The sequence below is a fragment of the Mytilus galloprovincialis genome, chromosome 7, assembly GCF_965363235.1.
Source record: "Mytilus galloprovincialis chromosome 7, xbMytGall1.hap1.1, whole genome shotgun sequence".
NCBI lineage: Eukaryota > Metazoa > Mollusca > Bivalvia > Mytilida > Mytilidae > Mytilus > Mytilus galloprovincialis.
In genome coordinates this window covers 60133755-60158571 of record NC_134844.1, presented here as the reverse complement: position 1 = coordinate 60158571, position 24817 = coordinate 60133755, and the positions used below count along the sequence as shown (strand labels likewise).

At 32.8% G+C, this 24817-nt stretch overlaps 1 protein-coding gene across 1 annotated transcript; it reads right to left on the bottom strand.

Annotated features, from left to right (window-relative positions):
• Positions 1-5872: 5872 nt before the first annotated feature.
• Positions 5873-8770, bottom strand: LOC143081837 (tyrosinase-like protein 2). The gene is made up of 3 exons (XM_076257517.1): positions 8493-8770; positions 7918-8030; positions 5873-7158 (listed from the first exon to the last, which is right to left on the bottom strand). Exons 1-3 carry the CDS (start codon positions 8640-8642, stop codon positions 5904-5906), a joined length of 1518 nt encoding a protein of 505 aa, XP_076113632.1. The 5' UTR covers positions 8643-8770; the 3' UTR covers positions 5873-5903.
• Between the last annotated feature and the right edge of the window lie 16047 nt (positions 8771-24817).

Below are 24817 nucleotides of genomic sequence, written 5' to 3'. Positions count from 1 at the left end.
CAAAACATATAATGAATAAAAAAAAAAAGAACAACACGAAGGACTAACAAAAGCCAGAGGCTTCTGGCTTGCAACAGGTGCAAAAATGCGGCTAGGTATAATCTAAATAAAAAACAAGAAACAAGAAACTAGAAACACGTATGAACCACATCGATACAAATTACAACTACTGAATATTATATGCATGCATGACTAACACGACATGTGCCACTAGTAGATCAGGATCTGCATACCTTTCCATATCACGCTGTCAGTTCCTCTCGACTCATTAGTTTTGATGTTCCGTAGACACCTTCTACCTCTTTTTAAATTCTTTTTTGTCAATAAAGCCATTTATGCTTACTTTGAAGGAGTAAGCATATAAAAGACAGGAAGTAGCAAGAAGCCTGAAAAGCCCTTATAAAAATTAAGATAATTTTAAAAGCACTAACAAGCGTGTCTGTTATTTATGAACATTAATTAGTACCAGCTAAAAAGGAAATTTAACCAATTAACAGAAGTTATCATGCAATTGAGTTCCTAAAAGAGAATTAACTGTTTTTCATTACAATCGAATGACAAAGTTAGTAGGCGGCCTTAAACCCAATTAACATTGGAGAAATTATAAACAGGAACTAGTATATCCGTCTTTCCACTGGTTTTTAGGATGTTCGCTGCTCTGTTTCAAAACAATAAGATGAAGATGAAAAGCCTGTTACAAATAGATAGTAAATGAATAAAGAACTGAAGAAAAAAAGGAATGTGTTCTTGATTGTTACGACAAAAGAGATGATTTCAGCTTTCCAATTGTGAACTTTCCATTTCTAAGTAGCAACATTCCAGCAGCACCTGCATACGGGGTATATATCTCCCAATTGATACGATATTCCCGTGCTTGCATTTCCTATCATGATTTTCTTGATAGAGGGTTACTGCTCACAAGGAAGCTTTTAAACCAAGAGTTCCAAATGGTGAAGTTGAAATCATCCCTTCGTAAATTTTACGGACGCCATCACGAGTTGGTTGACCGTTATGGAATAACCGTTTCACAAATGATATCAGATATGTTCCTTACGTCGTAACTACAATCCCCTTCCCTTTCATGAATGTGACCTACCGAATTAGACTATTTACTGGATTTGTAATCACATAAGCAACACGACGGGTGCCACATGTGGAGCAGGATCTGCTTACCCTTCCGGAGCACCTGAGATCACCCCTAGTTTTTGGTGGGGTTCGTGTTGTTTATTCTTTAGTTTTCTATGTTGTGTCATGTGTACTATCGTTTTTCTGTTTGTCTTTTTCATTTTTAGCCATGGCGTTATCAGTTTGTTTTAGATTTATGAGTTTGACTGTCCCTTTGGTATCTTTCGTCCCTCTTTTACAAATAAGAAAAGACAAAACCAGATCAGGGATTAAGGTCAAAGTCAATTTTTTTTATCAATTCGGAGAAAGTGAGTGTTTATATGAAAAAATGAAAAACTGTAATTTTTGCACTGTTTATATAAAAAAATGATTAAAAAAGAGCAATCAGATAATTTCTAAACTAACCGAGTTATCCATGACAATTTTGTGGAGGTGTTTGGGATTTCGATAGTGTTTTTCTTAATAAACCAATATTTGTTTTATATCGATTAATATAAATAAATATAGATTATTACATTGATACAAGTGGATTATCGGATTTAACCAATCGAGATAGTTAAATTATCAGTTTTAAAGTCCGAGCCTCGGCGAGGACTTTAAAATTTATAATTTAACTATCGAGATTGGATAAATCTGATAATCCACGCGTTACTATATAATAAATAAATTTGGTGTTTTTACTGTCTTCTGATTGGTTAAAATTATTAGTTTTATTTTCAATGTTGTCAATTTTGATGGCGACACGCCCACTCTGACGTTGTGTATTCATACGCCAACATGTGTGTACGTTGTTGTTGTTAATATAAAAAGTTTTTTGAGCCTTATCTTTTATAGAAATTTATTTATAATGAATGGCAATAATTTATTTTGATTTCATTGAACCATAAAACTAATTGTTGACTCTTCACATTTAACATAATCCGCTTCGTGGATTATTCAATGTAAAGAGTCAAAAATTAGTTTTATGGTTCAATAAATTCAAAATAGAAAATAGCCATTCATTAAATAATCTGTTTCTCTAATGATTAAAAGATAAATTTCCTTCTTTTCCAAACCAAAATCCTCTTCGAGTGCCTTCCACTTTCCACGAAGTTGTTAATTTCATTACACCTGTTAGAACATTTTGATCATTTCAGGGAGCTGAGAAAGGTTATGACCCTTTGACTCAGCCAATCATCTTCTGAGATCACCGACAACCACACATTGACATAGAGAAAAGGAGATATTATTACAAGTCATCTGAGACAGCAAACAAAAAATAACACCCCAAAAAAATTAATGAAAAAATGCTATAAATCAGTATCTGTATTAACAAGTTCTGGGTACAAAGTTATCGATATTCTCCGAGAATTGAAGTTCGCCAGAATGGAAACTAGTAACTATATGACCTGAGTACAAGTCAAGATTACAGCCGATTGCATATATACACGGTCTCTACGCGGTGCTTTAAACCAATCCTATTCCTAGAGATGTATAAGTGGTAAGATAATATGCAGTGCTGTACACTACGAAGTACATTCATGTGCCATTGTGCTGTCCCTATATTGATATACTGCAAACCCCTTCAAACCCCTGTCTTTGATAAGTAGAGCGGGGGGGGGGGGGCATTTTCTTTATATGCCTGCAACAAGCCATGAGCCTGTAATTCAGTGGTTATCGTTTGTTCCTGTCTGTCATATTTGTTTTTTTCGTAAATGATACTTTTATAAATAAGCCATGTTCTTGTGGATAGGAATAGATACCCACAAAAACCCGTCAAAAACGAAGAAATCAAATAAAACAGCATTCCGCGATAACGGAGTTCTTTATAAGAAGCAAAGAATGAATTCTTGAGAACTCATACATTTTTATCTGACGGATATTTGTATCATCTTTTGTGGGATCCTCTTACTTACTGTTCCTTTCGTATATATATTTTTCTACAAATGGCAGAACAAATATATTTGTCCTGTCTAAGATGTAGTGTATGTGTTTCTTCTTTAACCATTTGATTTAAGTATCTCTCCGAAACGAATTTCGATGGAAAGATTGGATGTGTAACACAAGAGGGGCGAAATAGAGACAATCAATCTCATAAACCAATAATAAACCGACAACGCCATGGTTATAAAGAAAACAAAAGACGAAAGTACACAAATCACAACATACACTACAATACAAATACAAATAATTTTATTTTGCAATGAACATAGAAAACTAAAGACTAAGCAACACCAAACCTCACAAAAACTGGGGGTGATATTTTGTACTCCGGATGGATATGCAGATCTTACTGCATATGTGGCACCCGTCGTGTTGCACAAGCTAGTGCAAACCCGGTAACAAGTGTAATTCGGTAGGTCACAATCGTGATCCATGACTATAATGTATGACGTCATGAAATCTCCATATATATTACCACCAAATTCTGAATGATTTGAATTGGCAGCACCATACAAAGACGGGTATGAAGGGCTATCAATGTATGTTTTGTTAGCTTTCGAAAATGATTAAAAAAAAAACGGGGAACCATAGATTTTTCTACAGATTAAACCCTAGACGATAACTAATTTTCAAAGATGAATCTGTTACTGCTTAGAGGAGGTAAAACTTTGTATTCAAAACCTTTTCTAACGTTATAATCTCAGTCTTTATAATATATTTGTTAGAAAATAATGATTTTGCAAATTAATCAATATCTTGTTAAAATATTGTTCCTGACGGGAATGAAATGGTAAACATCACACTAAGTTTGAACTTGAATATAAATTGCTTTTTTTCAGTAGAAAATGAGAACAAATCATAGTAATGAATAAAACTTTGATATAAAAAGCTTATATTGTATTTATTCAATTATTTGTTCCAATTACTTTATAGCTCTAAAGAAACTTTTCATTACTAAATCTATGAAGTGAAAGTATCATTCATGTTTGAAAGGCATTGGTCGCTTTAAAAATACAACTTGTATCAGACATTCAAGGATTGGACACAAAATATTTCAAACTAGTTTTTGTCAATAAATATTTAAAACACTTGCTTTCATTTTTTGTTATAAAGCTAACCAAATAAATTTCCTTTGAATCGTTTCTTTTTTACTTTGAACTTTTCATATTTTAAAAGCGCTTCGGATGAATGAAATCATTAAACGTGTTGTTTTCCATTTTTTACATCACTGGGTCGATATCTCTGCTGGTGGACTATCAGTCCCCGAGGGTACCTTCAACTCAGTAGTCAATAGTTCTGTACTGACTTGATTTAATAAACTTTTTCTAAAATTACCCGTATATAAATTTTGAATTTATTAAGAAACTAAGGTTTCAACTCCCTCAGGCAAAGTTAACTTTAGATGAATTTGGATATTTATTTTAGGTATTTTTTTGTCATATAGCTCTTCAACGGGTTCGGTACTTATACATCTTCGGATTTCAAATGTTTGGCTTGGAGCTTTCCTGATGAAGGTATTTCCAGAAAAGCGCTTCGGATGAAACGTGTTGTTTTCCATTTTTAAATAAAGAACGCCTAAATTAAACAAAATATATTAAGAATGAAACAACTTTCCGTTACATTTTAGAAATGCCCGTTTCTAGGATTGCCTATGAATATTTTTGAGGTAAACTTTAATTTTGCAATCGATATCGAGATCGATCGATTGAAAGAGAGAGTTTCGATAATGACTTTAGCTTAACTGTTGATAAATGACGTTATGTGCATGCATATGAGTGACGTTTTGTTTGTGTCATAAAATCGAATATCAATAAAAAAAACGTACAACACTGGAAACAGCATAAGATTCATAAAATCAACACGTCATAATAGACCCCTTTTGAGTTCATCCGTCACCGGAAAAAACTCAATTATGCGGAAAGAGAGGATCGCCTGTATCCCTGCACTATTAACGTTCATCAAGCGTCTTAGTGATCGTCACTGTGCAGAATAAACTAGAAATAATAGGTGTTTTGTAGGTACTTAATCATAATTCCCTAATGACAGCAGTTCTGATTGTCAATTATGAGAATTCAATTTGCCACATAATTCGTTCAATTTAGATCTATAGTTTTTCAACCACTCGCTCAACATTGGAACGGAAGTGACGACGCACCTAAACGCACGAATGATGTTCACTAAAACCAGAGTTTTTGACGGAAATGCATCGAACTCGAAAGTTGTCTATTTAAGTAAGAACGCATACATTGTAACGATTACCAAATCAGTGATGACGACAGAAGATCTACTACTTGTGAAGATATAATTTTAGCCGTCGTTTCTCATTTGAGAAGTTTAAAGTCAAAAAGTAGACTGCTATAACTGATACCCTAAACACGGAAATATCATTGAATTCCTCATAGATCTCAGCATTAAATTTTTCATTGGCATCCGTTTTAAGAAAAAAAATAAAAAAAATTGAAGCATACTTTCTTAGGTCCTTAGTTTCCGTTATTTTATGTTAGAAGGATATATCATTTTTTTGCTTCACTAATTGCAATGTTCGTTAAAACATATTAGTACTTTGCATTTTAGCCGATACTGAACGACATGAGTCATTTATAAATCATTTATTGTTTTGAATGAGGTTTTTTTTCAACTCGTCAACAAATTTTTGTTAAATTAACTAACTGGGATAGTCGAATGTTTCCATGTCAAAACTATAAAAAAAGAAACGAATGTTTTCCTTCATCAAACTTTTTAAAAATTGTGTCAAAGATAGTACTGGCAAATCAATTTCTTAAGAAATGAGAAAGTATTTATAATGTGGCATATTAACAGAACGTTGACATTAGCATGGATAAACCATGAGATATTTAATAGCAAACAAACTTCAGTTTAATACGTTTGTCGATCACATCTTCTGCTAACGGATCAAAGGCGTAACCACCCTTTTCTGCCTTCTCAAGCGTATCTTCGTATATTTTGGGCTCCGTTTTGGTGGCATCTATTACACCAGTACAAGTTTCATAAACATATCCCTCCTTGCTCAGGCATAATGTAGTACATGCATTTCCAAGTTTGTTGGTGACGCTGACGTATGTCTGGCTAGGCCCTAACTCTGGATTTTTGATAGCAACAAAGGCGTAGGTCCATACAGGAATGGTGATATCGCACGTGATATAGTCCGTATATAGGCCGTTGTATGTTACCCCCTTTGACTTGACAATCGCTACAGCTTGTTTACATGTACTAGAATTTGCATATTTTGTTTCGCAACCTTTAATAGAATTATTTATCAATTTTCTTTTAATCGAGTCATGGAAAACTATTTTAATCGGTGAAAATACCCATTTTTCGACATTTCCTTTTCTGGACAAAATTTTAGAATCTCTTAGTGGTCCGGCTAGATGATTCGGGTATTTCCGTGTGCGATCGTCGTTTTCCTTAACGTTTGCGAACTTTGTGACACTGACGCAAACACTCTTTTGACACTTTGCAAATACCGAATTTAAACAATTATTCTCACATGTGGGATACTCTTCATATCGGTAAATATTCTTGGTAAAGTAATGACTATAGCCATCAATATTTTTCATCGGAGTCAAACGATCCATATACTTATCTGGCATTTGCATACTGCTAACCCATCTTGTGACGTAATCATCTTGAGGGTCTTTACCTTTACTTCTCATTTTATGACAAAATTTCTCCCATACTGAATCTATGAACGAGTGATGAATCCAAAATGCTGGTTCTTGAGCACTGGTATTGAAATCGTTCATTTGGCCACCTATTGCTGCGTGTATAGAATTGTGAATTGCTTCAAATATGAAACCCTCTTCTGCAGTCGGCTCACTGATGTCCTCGTGACTTTCTTGAGCAAGAATTTTCTTTATCCAATCATGCGTGATAAAACTTCCTTGAGCACCAAGATCTCTTTCAAGCGGTACCCCCCGGATTGTTTTCCAATAAGCAAAAGGTCCCTTTTTGACTATTCCCCAAGGATTTCCTAAAAACTTGTCGGAAAACATTACAGTATGGGGAGGTAACTTCATTTCGTCATCTAATCTAGAATCCCAGTAACACAAGGTTATATTAGGGTTCTTTTTTCTTAACAGCTCTTCAAATCTATAAAAAAAGCGTAATTTTTATTACTTCTATGCAATCTTTCTTTTTTCAATTGGACTTGAAAATAAACCTACCAAACAATATTTTTTAAAACATTGTATTTATTCTGAATTATGAAATACTAACAATAGAAATAACAAGAAATGCAGATAAAAGACAAATACATTTTCAGATTTTATTTGAAGAAACTTTGCTATACGACACTGTGATATGATGAGTACTGAAATTTTATTGATTGATTGCTGATTGCTCGTCCAGCCGCAAAAGTTTCAAACAAGTAATAACAAGGACAAAGCAATAATAAATACTTTCTTAGATTTTGCAAAGAAGATCGAATGAGATAAAATATTAAAAAGTTATACCGTCACTATAAAACATGACATGCTACAATTGCATAATGTTACAATTCACGTATGATTAATCAAAGAGTTTTGTAAGGCTTCTTTTTTTCAAAGCAAATAATGCGAGAATCAATCTACACTATACATAGGATTTAACGTCTTCAATGCGACCAGACAAGGCTACGTTTTATGTACAACATAAATACCCTTAGTAAATTATTTTCTTACTTTAAGCCAGTTTGTTTGTCGAAATAGCTATACATCATATATGCCAATTTGCTCTATTTAGACACGATCTCTGGTAATTGTTATGGATTAAAAAGGTATATCTTTTCTTTTCTGCTGTCTATCCTATAATTAGTAAACTTACAACAGGTATGTAGCATATATATGTAAGGAAACAGACATGAATACTGACCTTAAGGTATAGTATCTATGCCATCCAAAGAAATTTGGACCATAGTGAACAGAGTAAACTGCTCGTTTGGTGTGAAAGTCGGCAAACCAATCATAGACATTCGGTTCTTTACTCTGTGGAAGAAAAAAAGTTAAGTAAATTCAAAAAATATTTCGTGCATTTATTTTTTGGATATTTTGATAACGGACAAAAAGGCGATTTTAAGTATTCCGTTGTCAGAACAATTCTGCATACAGCTATATCTACATGTATCTGATATCAGAATACGAGTTATTATTATTGCGAAACTCATCCAATCAGATTAGTTGCATTAATTAAAACGTCACAAACATTTCTGAATTTACAGTTATCATTATCAATATTTATTGTACGTCACAAAAAGAAGTAAAATATACCAAAAGGGTAATTAAAACTCATACGTCGAAAACAAACTGACAACGTTACGATACAAGTTAGATAAATATCTCCAATAATGGTGTCCCAATTACAAAACATTGAATTAATGCCTGAGTTTTATATCATCAACCCCGACCATTGAATTCTAAACGGTCATCTTATCACTAATCAAAACTTACTTTGTCTTTTTTAAGAGCATTTATAGCGTCCCAAATCTCATTGCGTTCCATTTTTGACAGCGACCTACATTCACGGCGTACTCGTTTAAATGGATGCCAATAACAATCTTGGTGCACTGTCAGCTTCATATCTTCTTTCTCCAAAGGCATACGGTCTGTACTGTTATCTAACACGTCCAAAATGCATTTGTGTTTTGCCGTAGACGACTTATTAGCACATTCGGCAAACTGCGATGGTATATCCACATTAATAATATTCGACAAAACAAGATCTCCAATGTTGAAAAGAAGAAGTGTGATCAGAGTAAACACCAGCATATTCTAAAAATAGAAAATTATAAATAAGCTTACTCTTTTTTTACGTCCTGAGATTGATACTATAGTAAAGTACACTTTCTGTCATGAATTATTCATCAAAAAATCTTATGATTGATCAATGACCTTTTCAAAATCCGACGTCAAAATTGTTAACTCAAAGATGGTGGAGCGGACACTACAACTAAAATTCTTAGGATATAAGTAACAAATAAACAAACAACCAAACAAAAAAAATAATTATCGACAATGTGGTAACAAATATCCAGACATTTTGGTTCCAACAAATTTTTAAAAAGTTCAGATGGTAGTTCATTTTCATTGTTACGTGTTGTAGCTTATGTTAATGAATGAAAAGGTTTGGTACTTAGGATTCCTTCAAAACCCAATAAAATGTGTTAATACAATTCGATGCCACACGTATTACTACCGATGACAAGAACTTGAAATGCAATTAATGAAAACAAGGTGGGAACATTTAATCAATATTTGTTACTGCTAAAAAAAAAACCTAAAAATTATTATCTCTTTTTTTAAATTAAAAATATATAAAATCAAAAATATTTCCAATGAATGCCAATGAAACACCTCCCCTCGAGTGAAAAGCGTGACATAGAAGTTAATCAACTATAGGCCACTGTTAGACCTGCAACAATAAGCAAAACAATGCACCATTGCAAGCTATAAAAGTTTAAATAAGAAAAGTAACAGTCTGATTTATGTTCAAAACAATAAACGACAAACAAACATGATATACAGAAGCACGCAACATCCACGTAATCACTCCACACTTTGGAAAGGCTTATATTGCAGCACTTCGACAAAGCGAACAATAAAAAGTAAATTTTGGATTTTGTTTTAATGACAACCAAAACATGTACTTTCCACTGTTAAAACACCTTTTCACCAACACAGTTTCAGCATGGCAAGCTGTTGTTTCTATATGGTAATACAATCTAAATTAGACTTTGATGGTGCAAATAAAACTGTGAAAATATATGGAAGTGAACCACTAATAGTTATCAAAAGTACCAGGATTATAATTTTATACGCCAGACGCGCGTTTCGTCTACATAAGACTCATCAGTGACGCTCAGATCAAAATAGTTAAAAAGCCAAACAAATGCAAAGTTGAAGAGCATTGAGGACCCAAAATTCCCAAAAGTTGTGCCAAATACGGCTAAGGTAATCTACTCCTGGGGTAAGAAAATCCTTAGTTTTTCGAAAAATTCAAAAGTTTGGCAAACAGAAAATTTATAAAAGTGACCATATAATTGATATTCATGTCAACGCCGAAGTGCTGACTACTAAAAGATACATTTCTGAATGCAAAATATACAGAATATTCAATTACTGTTCTTTACTTATTCGTCCAAGTATGAAAAATATACATTTTATAGATGTCATGCATCCAGAGCGTCTATTTAGTTTAACTCATCATGCAAGAACACCCAAAGCCAAACATTCGAAAGTAAGGGATTGATAGAATTGTAACAAACCTAGGGTTGCTATAATTCTGTTTAATAACTCATTCAGGAGGAGGGAATCATCATTTAACTCAGCGGCAGTATGAAGAAACAGATTTGTAATACATAACAATAGTATTTATTTCAGTCGTATTTTGACTTCTTCTTTAAATATAATAAACATCAAAATACACATTCATCGTTCAACAGATAAAACAATAAATCGGGTGGTCAATATAAAAGGTAGTTGACGGTTCAAGAGATTGATTCAGAATGACATGTTGTTCTACAGGCTCCTATTTATGTCTTTTGGCACTTACTATGACGTTAGAGTAAACATTTAATCGTCCAATCAAAAGCAACGTCTCATACGTCTTTTGGCTAGTAACGTTTAGAAAGACACACAGATTTCGTTATTCTTAAATAAAGAAACATCATTAAGTTGTCCTCACTTTGTCCTATTTGTCCGAATTATGTTTAAAAGCGTATGAAACTAAAAGGACATTTCTACATAATGCTATTTTTAAACGGACAGTAAATTCCTTTCTCGATACGGCGTATGACCTTGGGTGTAATTTACATATAAACCTTACGCATTAGATATAATGCTTAAATGAGATCAATGAAAACCCTATTCTATCATAGATAAAGACAATGATAATGAAAAGGGAGGCACAAACATAATAAATACGCAATTTACCTGCATTGATAAAGTGTTAACTAAACAAATAATAATATGAGATCGCAAAGTGAAAGTACAGAATGGTGTCATGGCAGATGTAAACAAGTTGAATCTCACGACGATATTTGTCAAAATAAATCACTATATGACGGGATAATCAAAGTATTACATAGGTAAACATTACCAAGATATACATATAAAACTGACCCTTATCGCTTGCAAAGTACAAATAGTTTAAATCATAAGTATGAAAGTCAATGCATTTCAGCACACCCGAGAAGTTGACCACCCGGCAATATTCAAATAAATATATGTAATATACAATAAATAATAGGTTAAATAATAACAATTATCAGTTCAGATTTGTCACAATTTCCCCCACCCAAGTCTTAAAATACTCCTGTATTTTCTGGAAGTAACAGTATACCAGTACTTTTATTTTTTACTGATAGGTTCTGTGCTCTTCAATCTTTAATGGAATATATTCACACTGTTTAATTATATCATCCACACTTCTGTGTCTTCAGGGAAATCATCTTTCTGTCATCTGCAGATAATTTTCACTATTAAACTCAGCAATTTCTGATATGACATCGGACACATTTAAAAACCATAGAGAAACACTAGAGCCATTCACGAATTTCTTCCACTTATCTACAAAAACACAGTATCACTTTAACATCAAATAATAATTTCTGTTGACGCTGCAACTATAATTATTAACTACCTTGGAAATATCACAATATTCCACCAAATTTTCTAGAAAACCCCCTCTTTTCAACCAACTCTGGGGTGATCAGTCCCTATAGGCAAATCTGGGCTACGTTTCTAGAAATATCACATAACAACTGGAGGCATTCACAACACTGCACCAATACTTCTTCATATACACTATATCTCAACACATGAATAATCTTATTCATAAAAAAATAAAAATAACGAGTGATACACATTTAAACACATAAGCACAATACATTTTGAATGGCGTCTTGTCCTCTTCTTTGGTTTTAACTTCACTTCTTGCTATATTATGAGACACTTTCTTTTATCACTTTAAACCATTTTGTGATATCGTTTCCATTATATTCTGCGAGTCTATATATGTGAAATATTTTTCCTGGTTTCTTTGTCACTTCAATATTCGATAATTTACTGGTACTGCACGAATTTAAATAATAAATATTGTTCTAAAATTTTATCAGGATAATATCATTATTTTCATAAAACATATTTTGCCAAAGTTCTCTTATGTTTGTCCATAGACGGAACTATGCATATAAAATCCATTATCTGTTATTTTTTCTTGACCCCCTATTTGATTTATTCTGCTATTTATAATTTGAGTCTGAATTTCATTTCCAACATATTTAAATTCATTTAATTAACATAAAATACGACTTCTGTAACCGTCAGCTCCCGACCTATTAATTAAACGGAAGGTTGTCTCCCTGAACCGTTTCCATAGTTGTATTTGGTCTGAAATTTCTAAAATTCTGTGAATTCGGGGGTTTATTCTCCCTAAATTCATGACCATTAGACATAGAACATTGTCTATAAAAATGATCAGGCGAGTCACAAATGAAGCAGGTTCTTTGGTTCTGTGTATGACTCCCGTTTTGGTAATTGTTGCGGCCAAATCTAAAGTTGGATCGGTTGTTCGTATTCCAAATCTGATTTTCTAACTTATCCATTCTACTTAAAAGCATTTGAATGGTTCTGTCATTATTTGGCTGTTGGGAAATTAATCTGACATTTGAGTTACCATTATTTTGCCATTCCATATCTAATTTATTTTCACTACAATTTTCATAAGAAACTGAGCGGACACTAGTTTTCTTTTGACTTGACTCCCCTAAAAGAGCCTCATATCTTTCAATTATATATATATCGTCAGCGACCGTTTTACATTCTCGATCTACGCAACGACATTTCAATTCTATAGGAATCGACTTATATAACTGATTGAGCGCCAACACTTCTTGTGCTAATGAATCTAAATTACAATAAGCTTTTTGTACCATCTGGCGGAGGTCATCACCAAGAGCAGCAACTGTTTCACCGGAATTTCGCGTTCTCATTTCAAACCGTGATAACCATCGGGTTTGTTGACGTGCACTTCCGAATCTTTCTCCTAAGCGTCGCACAAGTATACCATAAGGTCGTCGTTCATTGGAAGGAAGGCTCATATAAAAAGTTCACGCAGGGCCCTTTAAACTTGCAGCAAGTGTCAACACTCTATCCTCCATGCTCCATCTGCCTAGTTCTGCACAATCTTGAAAATGCGAAAAATATTCTTCCCAATCTGATCCACTATAAGCATCTGGGCGAATTGTAGCAGGATGTCCAGCAATTGGTAACTGTTCACGGCAAAATCGTGGTGCATTTCCCCATTTTCGTTCATTTTCAAAATACAAAACACCCGGTTCACCTTCAAAATTGCGTTCCGTCTCTGCTGTATTTCTCTGTCTAGCTATGTTGTCTCGTACGTTGTTATTAAATTCACTGTCAATAATATCACCTTGTCCCTGTTTTTTTTGTATTTAATGCAGAGTCTTCATTATTTTTCTCGAACGTTTCACGTTTATCCATATTAAACTCGATTTCTAAATCAAATTCGTCAGATATTGAAAATTATTACTAGTTCACTATAAATATCGTTGAAAAATTAAGATTTCTATTCAAACTTAACAATCACAGGCGAGGTATTCGATCACTGGATGACAATTATATTTGTCATCCCACTTCTGACACCAAACTGTAACAAACCTAGGGTTGCTATAATTCTGTTTAATAACTCATTCAGGAGGAGTGGAATCATCATTTAACTCGGCGGCAGTATGAAGAAACATATTTGTAATACATAACAATAGTATTTATTTCAGTCGTATTTTGACTTCTTCTTTCAATATAATAAACATCAAAATACACATTCATCATTCAACAGATAAAACAATAAATCGGGTGGTCAATATAAAAGGTAGTTGACGGTTCAAGAGATTGATTCAGAATGACATGTTGTTCTACAGGCTCCTATTTATGTCTTTTGGCACTTACTATGACGTTAGAGTAAACATTTAATCGTCCAATCAAAAGCAACGTCTCATACGTCTTTTGGCTAGTAACGTTTAGAAAGACACACATATTTCGTTATTCTTAAATAAAGAAACATCATTAAGTTGTCCTCACTTTGTCCTATTTGTCCGAATTATGTTTAAAAGCGTATGAAACTAAAAGGACATTTCTACATAATTCTATTTTTAAACGGACAGTAAATTCCTTTCTCGATACGGCGTATGACCTTGGGTGTAATTTACATATAAACCTTACGCATTAGATATAATGCTTAAATGAGATCAATGAAAACCCTATTCTATCATAGATAAAGACAATGATAATGAAAAGGGAGGCACAAACATAATAAATACGCAATTTACCTGCATTGATAAAGTGTTATAAACTAAACAAATAATAATATGAGATCGCAAAGTGAAAGTACAGAATGGTGTCATGGCAGATGTAAACAAGTTGAATCTCACGACGATATTTGTCAAAATAAATCACTATATGACGGGATAATCAAAGTATTACATAGGTAAACATTACCAAGATATACATATAAAACTGACCCTTATCGCTTGCAAAGTACAAATAGTTTAAATCATAAGTATGAAAGTCAATGCATTTCAGCACACCCGAGAAGTTGACCACCCGGCAATAGTCAAATAAATATATGTAATATACAATAAATAATATGTTAAATAATAACAATTATCAGTCCAGATTTGTCACAGTACTATAACACTTTAAGAGCGCTAGGTATGTGACCAAAAATAGTTTCTTTCTATCTATGAATGAAAGTTGGGACATTAGTTAATCAATTCTTAATTTGTAACGAAGATTTGAGAAAATATTTTATAAATAATGTCAGTACCTAAGGAGTGATTATTTAAAGTGAGGCGAATGATTTTAAATGAATATTCAAACTCATGATCAGAAGTCGAAAACAAACTGACAATGCCATTACAAAAAAGATTAAAGACAACTAGATTATCTAAGCTGAGGATAACCTCGGGGATAACATTCAAATAAACGTATTTACACTTTTGGTATTTAGCTGAATCTTGCCTCCGAATGACCTTAGATCTACTCCGAATCACCTTTTGACGTCAAGCAACAATCACTTTTAAATTGTGACGTCAAATAATTTAAATTATGATGTCAAAGTTTACGGGAACCTGTGTGATTTTACGTAATGGCGGACAAATTTGCATACAAGTGTAAATACGTCTATAGCAGCGGTTTAGTCCAAGTACTGTCGAAAACAGAACACTTACAGGGGCGTAGCTAGGTATCAAATCAACTGTAGGCACAAATCGGCAGGGGGTCTTCAGCATTTTAGTTGCATAATTTTGTGTACAAAAATATCATATTTACTGGTTTTTATCATGATAATATTCATGAAGAAAAGTTCGAAGAATTATGAATAATTTTACATTAACACCTGAATTAACGTAGTAGTGTATAATCAAAAATCTGGGAAAAAAACAATACAGTGTAGATCAGACTAGTTTTAGATTAAGGCCCACAGAGGGTCAAAGGAAAAGATTTTCAACTTTTTTTAACGAATCTTTTAACTCAAATTTGGGCAAAATTGGTTAAACAATTCTAATATTTCTGAACTGTTATGACTGATAACTTTCAGATCCAGTTTCATACACAAAGACAATGATACATTTACTCAAAGTCAAGTCGACGTTTTTTTCTGCTAAATAAAATCAGTTATACTCGCATCAACATCAACATTGAGGTGTCTGTGTATATGAAGAAGAGATTGAGTTAAGTCTGCCAATTGATATTTTATCGTATGTTTTTCTTTGTTGTGATGTTATGCTATTGTTTCAGAAAAAGGGAGAAGGTTTGGATCCATTAAAACGTTTAATCCCGCTGCAAATGTTTGCACCTGTCCTAAGTCAGGAATCTGATGTACAGTAGTTGTCGTTTGTTTATGTAATATATACGTGTTTCTCGTTTCTCGTTTTGTTTATATAGATTAGACCGTTGGTTTTCCCGTTTGAATGATTTTACACTAGTAATTTTGGGGCCCTTTATAGCTTGTTGTTCGGTGTGAGCTAAAGCTCCGTGTTGAAGGCCGTACTTTAACCTATAATGGTTTACTTTTTAAATTGTTATTTGTATGGAGAGTTGTCTCATTGGCACTCACACTACATCTTCCTATATCTATAGATTTGAAAGTCGCTCGTCTCCCATTGTCGATCTCAGGTAGGATTTGACGCGTCTCATCGCGCTGAAGGATCTTTTACTAGTTGCCGATGAATTACAATTTTAGCCTCTGTCAAAGATTCAATCAAATCAATATCGGTTTTCTGTAAGTTGTCAAGGCGACTGTTGAGCTTAATATGTGTTCTGCAACAACAAGACTTATGGTAAATTCAAATCGAAGTATCGCATTCATACTCTGTGCTGCTTTGTCATCGTTGTCCTCTTTAAGTGAATTGAGGACAGAGACAACAACTTAAAAGGCTGTTTGAAATGTATACAGCGAATCTGGCCGGCTTGACCAACGAGTTTCACACAGTGTTCTCAACTTTGTTCGACGTTCTAGTTGTTCTTGAACGTTTTCATCTTTGAGCGATAGTGATTACTTGATAGCACCCGCTGAATGTAAGTAAGGTCTTAATCATTATACTGCTTCCCTATATAATACAGGTATCCTCAAGTAATTACGCAACAAATTTACGATGTCATAGACGCAGGACGGACCTGATATGCTCATAGTAGCATGATCAAGGTCGCTTTCTGATCAAATACAAAACTCTGCGAAAAAAATCTTTTCTTTATTCAGACATTCAGCATACTCTGCTAACAATATTGATGAATCTACAGTACGTACCGTGCGGGAAATTTAAAGCTGTGACTCTCCGTCCATTTTTGTGTTAAGATATCAATCTTCTTCTTGTCAGGTATTGTTTGTTGGTGTTGTAAAGACCCGATATCTGGGTAAGGGGGATGGTGTACATGACGATGTATTACTTGTCGGAAAAGCTTCACTATCGTCAGTTGCAGTCCTAGTCTGACAATTTGGACTCTCTTCTTCATCTTTCTTTCGCTTCGAACGAACAACAAATGTATCCATGTTGAAATTTTGTTTACCTATGCACGAGTTATCGTACTTAACCAGGATACTCGTATCGGGATTCGAATACGGGTGGGTCATTTATAAATTATAATACGCATTAGAATTAAAAATTTTAATTTAAAAAAAAAAAATTCCAAAGGGGGTATTTATCGGCAAATTTATGTATAGGCACGTGCCTAGTCGAGCCTTAGGTAGCTACGCCCCTGACTTAATGCATTTAAGAAGTCCCAAGCACAAATATAACACCCTTGCAATAACTAATCTGTTCACTCTAAGTTAGTTAGCTTACGTCAAAATGCGTATTTCACTTTGCTTGGAATTAGTATTAAGATATACCTTTTTGATGATTTGACTATTTTAATATTTCATATTAACGATATATATAGACAGTTAAATCAGAGACACATGTCATGCATACATAAATTTACATTACTTTTATATTTGTCATCTGTTTCATTTAATCAATAATACAAAATTGTACATTTAAAACATTTTTCGTCCTCAATATGAGTTTTGATAACAAAAATTATAAAAGTTTGAGGACTTTAGTTTCGATAAGTATAATCGTGAAAAAAAATAGTCGTCGTCACAGTACAATATAAATGTAAACACAACAAAATAAGGATAAAAAACCCGAACCATATAAGGATAAATATATATTTATATTGATATTTGGCTTATTGTGAAAGAGCAATGATTTAATTATTGACAAAAATCACACACCTACTCATTACTGTTTCCTAGGACTCATTAGTATTTTTGTACTTTCATTGACGCCATTACAAACATAATTATCGTACATGAGTTATCTCAACTGAAAATTTCATGGTATGAGTCCCAATCAGACAACACCCCATTCAAGTCACTATTGGTAAAAGTAAACCATTAAAGCTCAAAGTACGGCCTTTAAAACAGAGCTTTTTTTTCCAAAAGTGACTAGTGTAAACGGTAAACCGAACGAAATACGAAAAGCGAGAAACACTTATGAACCACATCAACAAACAACGACCACTGAACATCAGGTTCCTGACAAAGAACAGATGCAAACAAATGCATATCTCAACTTCAAGATAGCAGTTACATTTTGTTTATTTTGGATGTATATTTTTTTTCACAATGTGACATGTCTGACGAGAGAACAACTGTGAAATAATACAAACTTGACAAAGTAAGAGTTACATTGAAGTTCTCAATACATATAGCTTTCAGCAACTGTTCATTACTTAATCGAAAACTTTACAAATTGCATGCGTCCATATCACAAAATTGACCTCACAAATCCTTGTTAAGCAATTTGTAAGTCGCTACGTAATATCAAAACTGCTTATTTAGGTCTGCTTGACAATTTCTAAATTCCTCTGCTGTTGTTCATTTTATTTATTTCAATATATGTTGTTTCAACTGCTGAGCTTTTTAGACTTTCATTTGTCCCTGTTTACATTTCAAACGTATACTTTTATTCGTTTGTTAAGATTAGTAAAGTTACTTGAACCGATTGACTGTTAGTGAAGTATTATTTTAAGAATTAGACCAATCAGCTAGCAGTTCACAAATGTTTTCCATTCGTGTGTTGTGGTTTTTCATTTGTTATTGGGACTTTCCGTTTTGGATTTTCCTTGGAGTGTGGTATATTTTTGTCGTTTGAGTTTCGTTAATAGTTATCAAAGGTACCAGGATTATAATTTAGAACACCAGACGCGCGTTTCGTCTACATAAGACTCATCAGTGACGCGCATATCAAAATATTTATAAAGCCAAATAAGTAGGAAGTTGAAGAGCATTGAGGGTCCAAAATTCCAAAAAGTTGGGCCAAATACGGCTAAGGTAATCTATTCCTGGGATAAGAAAATCCCAAGTTTTTGTCAATAAATGACATGCAATACCCTGATATGAGCCATCAACGAAACGTAAGAAAAGTTACACAGTCGAATAAACCTTCCAGATATCACACGGGATTATTGTAGAGGTAATTTCAAACATTGTTTTTCCTCAAATTTTTTGTCTTTACAATATTTCCTATTAATCGAGGATTTTTAATTCATATGAATCATATAACTATTTTCTACATTTTATTGTGGGACATTTTAAAACTGTTGTATAAGCATAATGCATAATGGTAAACTTACTGTATCAGTGTTTTTGTGTTGTTGGCATGTACAAGTACCCGGCCACGTCCACTTTATGTTTTTGTAAGATGTATTTCTATTTGTATCGATCATATGAGTTAAGCCTTTTCAACTGATTTTTATAGGTACTATTACACCACTGTCCCAGGTTAGGGGGACGGTTGGGGTCCCTGTAACATGTCTAGCCCCACCACATTCTTTATGTATGTGCGTCTCCAAAGTCAGGAGCCTGTAATTCAGTGTTTGTTGTTTGTTGCTGTGTTTGTTACATATTTGTTCTTTGTTCTTGTTTTTTTACATTAATTAGGCGATTGTTTTTCTCCTCTGAGTTGTTTTACATTTGAGATTTCGGGGCCGTTTATAGCTGAATATGCAGTATGAGCATTGCTCGTTGTTAAAGACCGGACAGTGACCTCTAGTTGTTAATTTCTGTGTCATTTGGTCTCTTGTGAAGAGTTGTCTCATTCACTACCATACCACATCTTCTTTTTTTATATTTACCATAAATATGAACATAAGGAAGTTTTACTCGAGAGCTATTGCACATCACACTCTTGATTATGTATTGTAAAAGAAATCATACTTACAATCACTTATCGTCCTGACAGTTAAAATAATCTTGTCGTTATACAATGAACACGTCTCAATAATAACTGTTAAAAGATATGATTATAATTACTAAAGATACACGTGTTGTCCTTTGTCATGATTCAAAATCCATAATCAGATGTTACTGTTAATGATATATGCATGTACTTAAAATGTATATAATATACTGTCATAAAATACTTTTACTTAAAGACCTATCGTAACATTCCGTAAAGCCCTTTTGTAAAATCCTGTTGTTATTAAGAATTCAGACAAATGCTATCAAATAACTCCCCACCCCGAATCTCCAAACAGAATATTTCAACAAACATGTTTGACCCAAACCACATTATGTATGTGCTTGTCCCAAGTCAGGACCCTGTATTTCAGTGTTTATCGTTTGTTTCTGTATTTTATATTCGTTTTGACTTTATTGTATTGTTCGTGAATTAAAGCAGCGCCTCCTACTAACCTAATATCAAATATAAATTTTATTTAAGAAAGATATCTTCTCAATATTTCAATCATGACATGACACAAGAAAACTAATTAGTCTTTTGTAGACGAAACACGAGTTTGCTGTATAAAATTTAAACTTGGTGCTATTTGTGAGATGTTTTATTGGCTTTTTCATAAATTGCCAAGCTCACTTTGAGTAAATTCACACAAAAGCATAAACAATGCTTATGCAATGCTACTTGAAAAAGTTTTTCAAAACTGATAGTAGTTTTGCTTACATGCTTGTTCTTATAACGCATTTCTTGTATATTTTAATTTTGACGTTTATACAGGTAAATCAGAAACACATGTGAAGCATGTAATGTTTTCATCATTATTAGTCGTCTATTTCATTTAAAAAACATTATAATTTTTTTTCTAGTTAAAGTTTCTGCAACGTATTTCCGATAGCACTGAGTAGACACAGAAGAAAAAATACTCTGACAAACATATCCAACCACATTTGTATGGAAAGAAATACCCTACCTCAAAAAGATTGAAAACAATTTCAACCGAATAAGGATAGAAAATCACTCTAAACCCACACAATGACATTCCTTATTCATATCCCGAATATGGAAATAATGAAATTTCCCTGAACCACTATAAATGATTACTTTAAATTGGGGTATATGACATCAAAAACTGTCATTTTATTTTGCCGAAAAATTACCTTCAAAAAATTATTTATAGTTTTTTTCCTGTTAACGCTGTTTGTTCAGTTCAAACAGAGCCATATGCTAATAAAGCCTATATCACCATTACAATTTCTATTTCTTAGGTCCTTTTTTTATCATATTGTTTCGTATCTTATACATACTTAGCTTTCAAAATTTCGGCGTACCTGATGAAGGTTAAATCCAAAAAGTACATTTGAAGCATGCGATTATCAACGTGTTGTTTCAATTTCTAAATTTAAACTCGTCATATATTTCATTTAAACCAAAGTATTTTCGTTTTGTTCAATTTAAAGAATATTCTTCCTTAATGTAAATTTCTATGGACGATAAAAGTCTAAAAACTCAGTTTAAATCGCAATGATAACAAAAAACTATATAGTTCACCACATAATGATAGACTTATATACAGCTCTGTTAACTCTATTCATTATCAATGACTACTACAGTGAAGTATCATTATTTTTTACTAGAACATATACAACATGTATTATAAGTGTTGTTCCTTGACGTTTTAGCATTCAAATTGCCCTTTATATGTATAAAAAAAAACATTAATGCTCCTTAAAATTTGTCGTTTCACACACCCAAACAGTAAACTCCAAACCTTCTGTAATCGAGGAGAGCATGATACACTTAGACTTAGTGTGGTAAGTCGTGTAAAAGGACAGGTGTTTGAAAGTAGTATTCATCAACTAACTTCTTAAATAAATGAAAAGGATTGAACATCCAAAAGTATATTTCTTTAAATTGGGGCATATTGCATTTGTTTAAGTATTCATTGTTGAATGAGTGCTATAATACTTTTGTAAAAACATCCGTTTGTTTTAAATCCGTAATAGTTTGACAATATTTTGTCATACAAATAACCATATTTAAATTTCCACTGTATTGATGGTTTCTGAGTTTTGGTGATGCCTTTCAATTCGGCTAGACAAGAAACATTTACACATAAGAAATTGTATACTACGCTTAATTCACCAGATGTAACTGATACGCGTTTTCTAACAGGAAAACACGACAGGTATCCCAACTGTAGCTAGAATCTCGAAAACTTCGAGAGTAAACTTTTGATTTTAGAAATGTTTGAGTGGGTCCGTTTGGCTCAACCTTTCAAAAATCAAACATCGTATCTATGAATATATTTTCATATTAATTTACATGCATTGTTTTGTGGATTGTTGTTTGGTTTTTGTGTTTTCCTTAGGCCATCATTTTGTATTGCTTACATGATCGGCTTATCGTTTCGGAGCACCTGAAATCACCACCAGAGCACGTGTTTGACTGTATCGTGTGTTGCTAAGTCTTTAGTTTTCTACGTTGTGTTTTGTGTACTTGTGCTAGTTCTTTTTGTCGTTTTCTAGCTGATTGTTGCCATGTGTTTGTTACTTTGTTTGTAATCTATGAGTTAGAAAATCCTTTGGTATTTTTCGCCTCTATTTAACACGAATAGAATCGTGTCATCGTTACCTAAATATACAATAAAAAGATAATAATAAAATTTGTTCAAACATCTTTGACAGTATAACCTGTCAAGTGTAAGGAAATGTAAGAACAATTGCATATGAAATAAAATTTCGAAAGCTAAGGTACAAAGACTAAATGCAGTTACACAATTTTACAGATTAATGGTGTTTTTCCCATCAAACAGGCCAGCTAGACAGAATGCGGTAAATATCCACTGCTTTCATAAACTTAACATATGAAATATTTTAATATTTTTGGCCATTACGAAATAACCATAATTGTATAAAGATTGATGAACAGGATGTTCATGGTGAGCTTTTACCTGAGTTATTACACTATAAAATTTTGAATATTAATACAAAAAATTAAACACAAAAAATAGATTACTTACACTCAAATATCTAGTATTTTATCTGGATTCTAATCTTTCTTTAAACAATGAAAGTGGATATTTAATACATGTAATAACTGTTTAAAATCACAACGATCGAAACATGTGTTGTCATTAGTCACTTTTAAAAAATCAATCATCATATGTTACTTTTATTTATCATAAAAATAATTACTTTAACCAGAGATACTTTTATTTATCAAGATTAAAAAAAACCCATCATATTGTGATTAGATTATGAATATTGAGAATCGTGTAGTGGTAATAATCAAGAAGAGAATCTAACACGATTTTTTAAAAGGTCTTGCCTAGAAATATATTTTATACATAAACCAAAAAAATCGCTAACTGGCAAATCTACTTTATCAGCTGCATGCACAAGAAAAAAATAAAATTAAATAATGCTATCTCTCTCAAAGGAAAAAATCTTAAAAGAAAATACAATTATTTCAAAAGAAAGACAAATACGAACTATTTTTTGGTATATGTTATATTTCCCAAAAGTTAGAAACGTTCTAATTAAAGGCTAATCTGACAATGCTGCTTTCTCACGTAATCGGTTTGTACTTTTTCAATTTAACACAGTTATTAGGTAGATGGCAGTATCACGTAACCATGTTCTCGTCTTGATAATTCGCCGTTTTTAGAATCTAATGCATTCTGGGTAATATTTCCAAAAGCGTACACCAAAACGTTGTGATTGATTTGCAACGTGATAAACAATGGAAATTCAACTAAAGACATAACGTTATTTTCATTTTGGTGTACGAACAATGAGAATACTCATAGTCCTTTAGATCCTGAAAAGGCAAATTGTGTCAAGCTGGCTTATTGCCCGTATTAAGCACTTCCATTATTTTCGTCTTCATCCTTTGACGTAGTTCGAAGCCCTTCGAATCCACATCAATAGGGTGTAATTTTTTTATTGTAACCGTAAATCTGGATATGTTTGAAGTTAATGCCTTATTATATGTGCAATAAATAGCATAATATCCAAATATGTAAGTACTGTAGAACAGGTAATGTTGAGCGGAAATAAAAAGATAAATTAATCATTCATTAATTTATTTCACAAATCGTCAAACTTCAGTTAAACAGGAAACATTGATCACTAGTTGTTACGGACGTTTTTAAAGGCAACATTTAAATTGTAGTCTTTTGGAAATCGACCTTTATTTTGTAAGTATTAGACCTTGCTGTCAATATGAGCAAACAATTTAAGATGTATTTGTGAACACTGTCTTATCATTTTAAATTCTTTAACATTATAGGATGACTTGCAAGACGCAAGAAATAACGTTTCCTTTTTTTTACTAACATATCAAGTCGATTTTACGAACATGATTTTTTATGACGATTTGTTTTATTTCGTAAACATTGATGATGAATTTAATCCTTATAATTCTTTTAAATTGGAGATAAGGAATATATTTTTCCAAACTCGTTACCTATATCCCACGTAAACTGTATATTTTTGTCATTGAATAGGCCTGGCGCATGAATATATTTGTTGGTTTACGCAGAAATATGTACTCAATGAAATTTTCTATCTGATAAAAAGTGAACTGCAAAATCTCTTATCATCATTCAAACAAATGTTTATGCGTATTTTTTTTTACGATTAACGTGCAGTGCAGTGAAAATCAATTTGGTAATGTCAATTTTATTATCGCCGTTATCTTGTTTACATTGGTTACTAAAAGAAGTTTGGTCAACGTCGTCTATCGAAAAATAACCAACGTCAATATCAACTACCGGAAGTTCTCTCGACCAATCATATCAACGTATTCCCTTATATGCAAATCATATAAGAATTATTCTTAAATGAATGACGGTCTGAAATTCGGTTATACAAATTCGTAATAACAGAAATGGCTAACTTATTATAACGAGTCGTTAAAATGAAAGCAATAATACCGTTGACATATTTATCTTGTAATTTAGTAAGTAAGCTCTGC

Bases quoted from the DNA above. Each gene is read 5' to 3' on its own strand.
- LOC143081837 (XM_076257517.1), bottom strand. From the start codon at position 8,642: ATGCCTTTGGAGAAAGAAGATATGAAGCTGACAGTGCACCAAGATTGT. The intron at 8,031-8,492 runs GTAAGTTTTGAT...TTTCTTCCACAG, and splicing joins ATGCTCTTAAAAAAGACAAA to AGTAAAGAACCGAATGTCTA. The intron at 7,159-7,917 runs GTCAGTATTCAT...CTTTTTTTATAG, and splicing joins CATAGATACTATACCTTAAG to ATTTGAAGAGCTGTTAAGAA.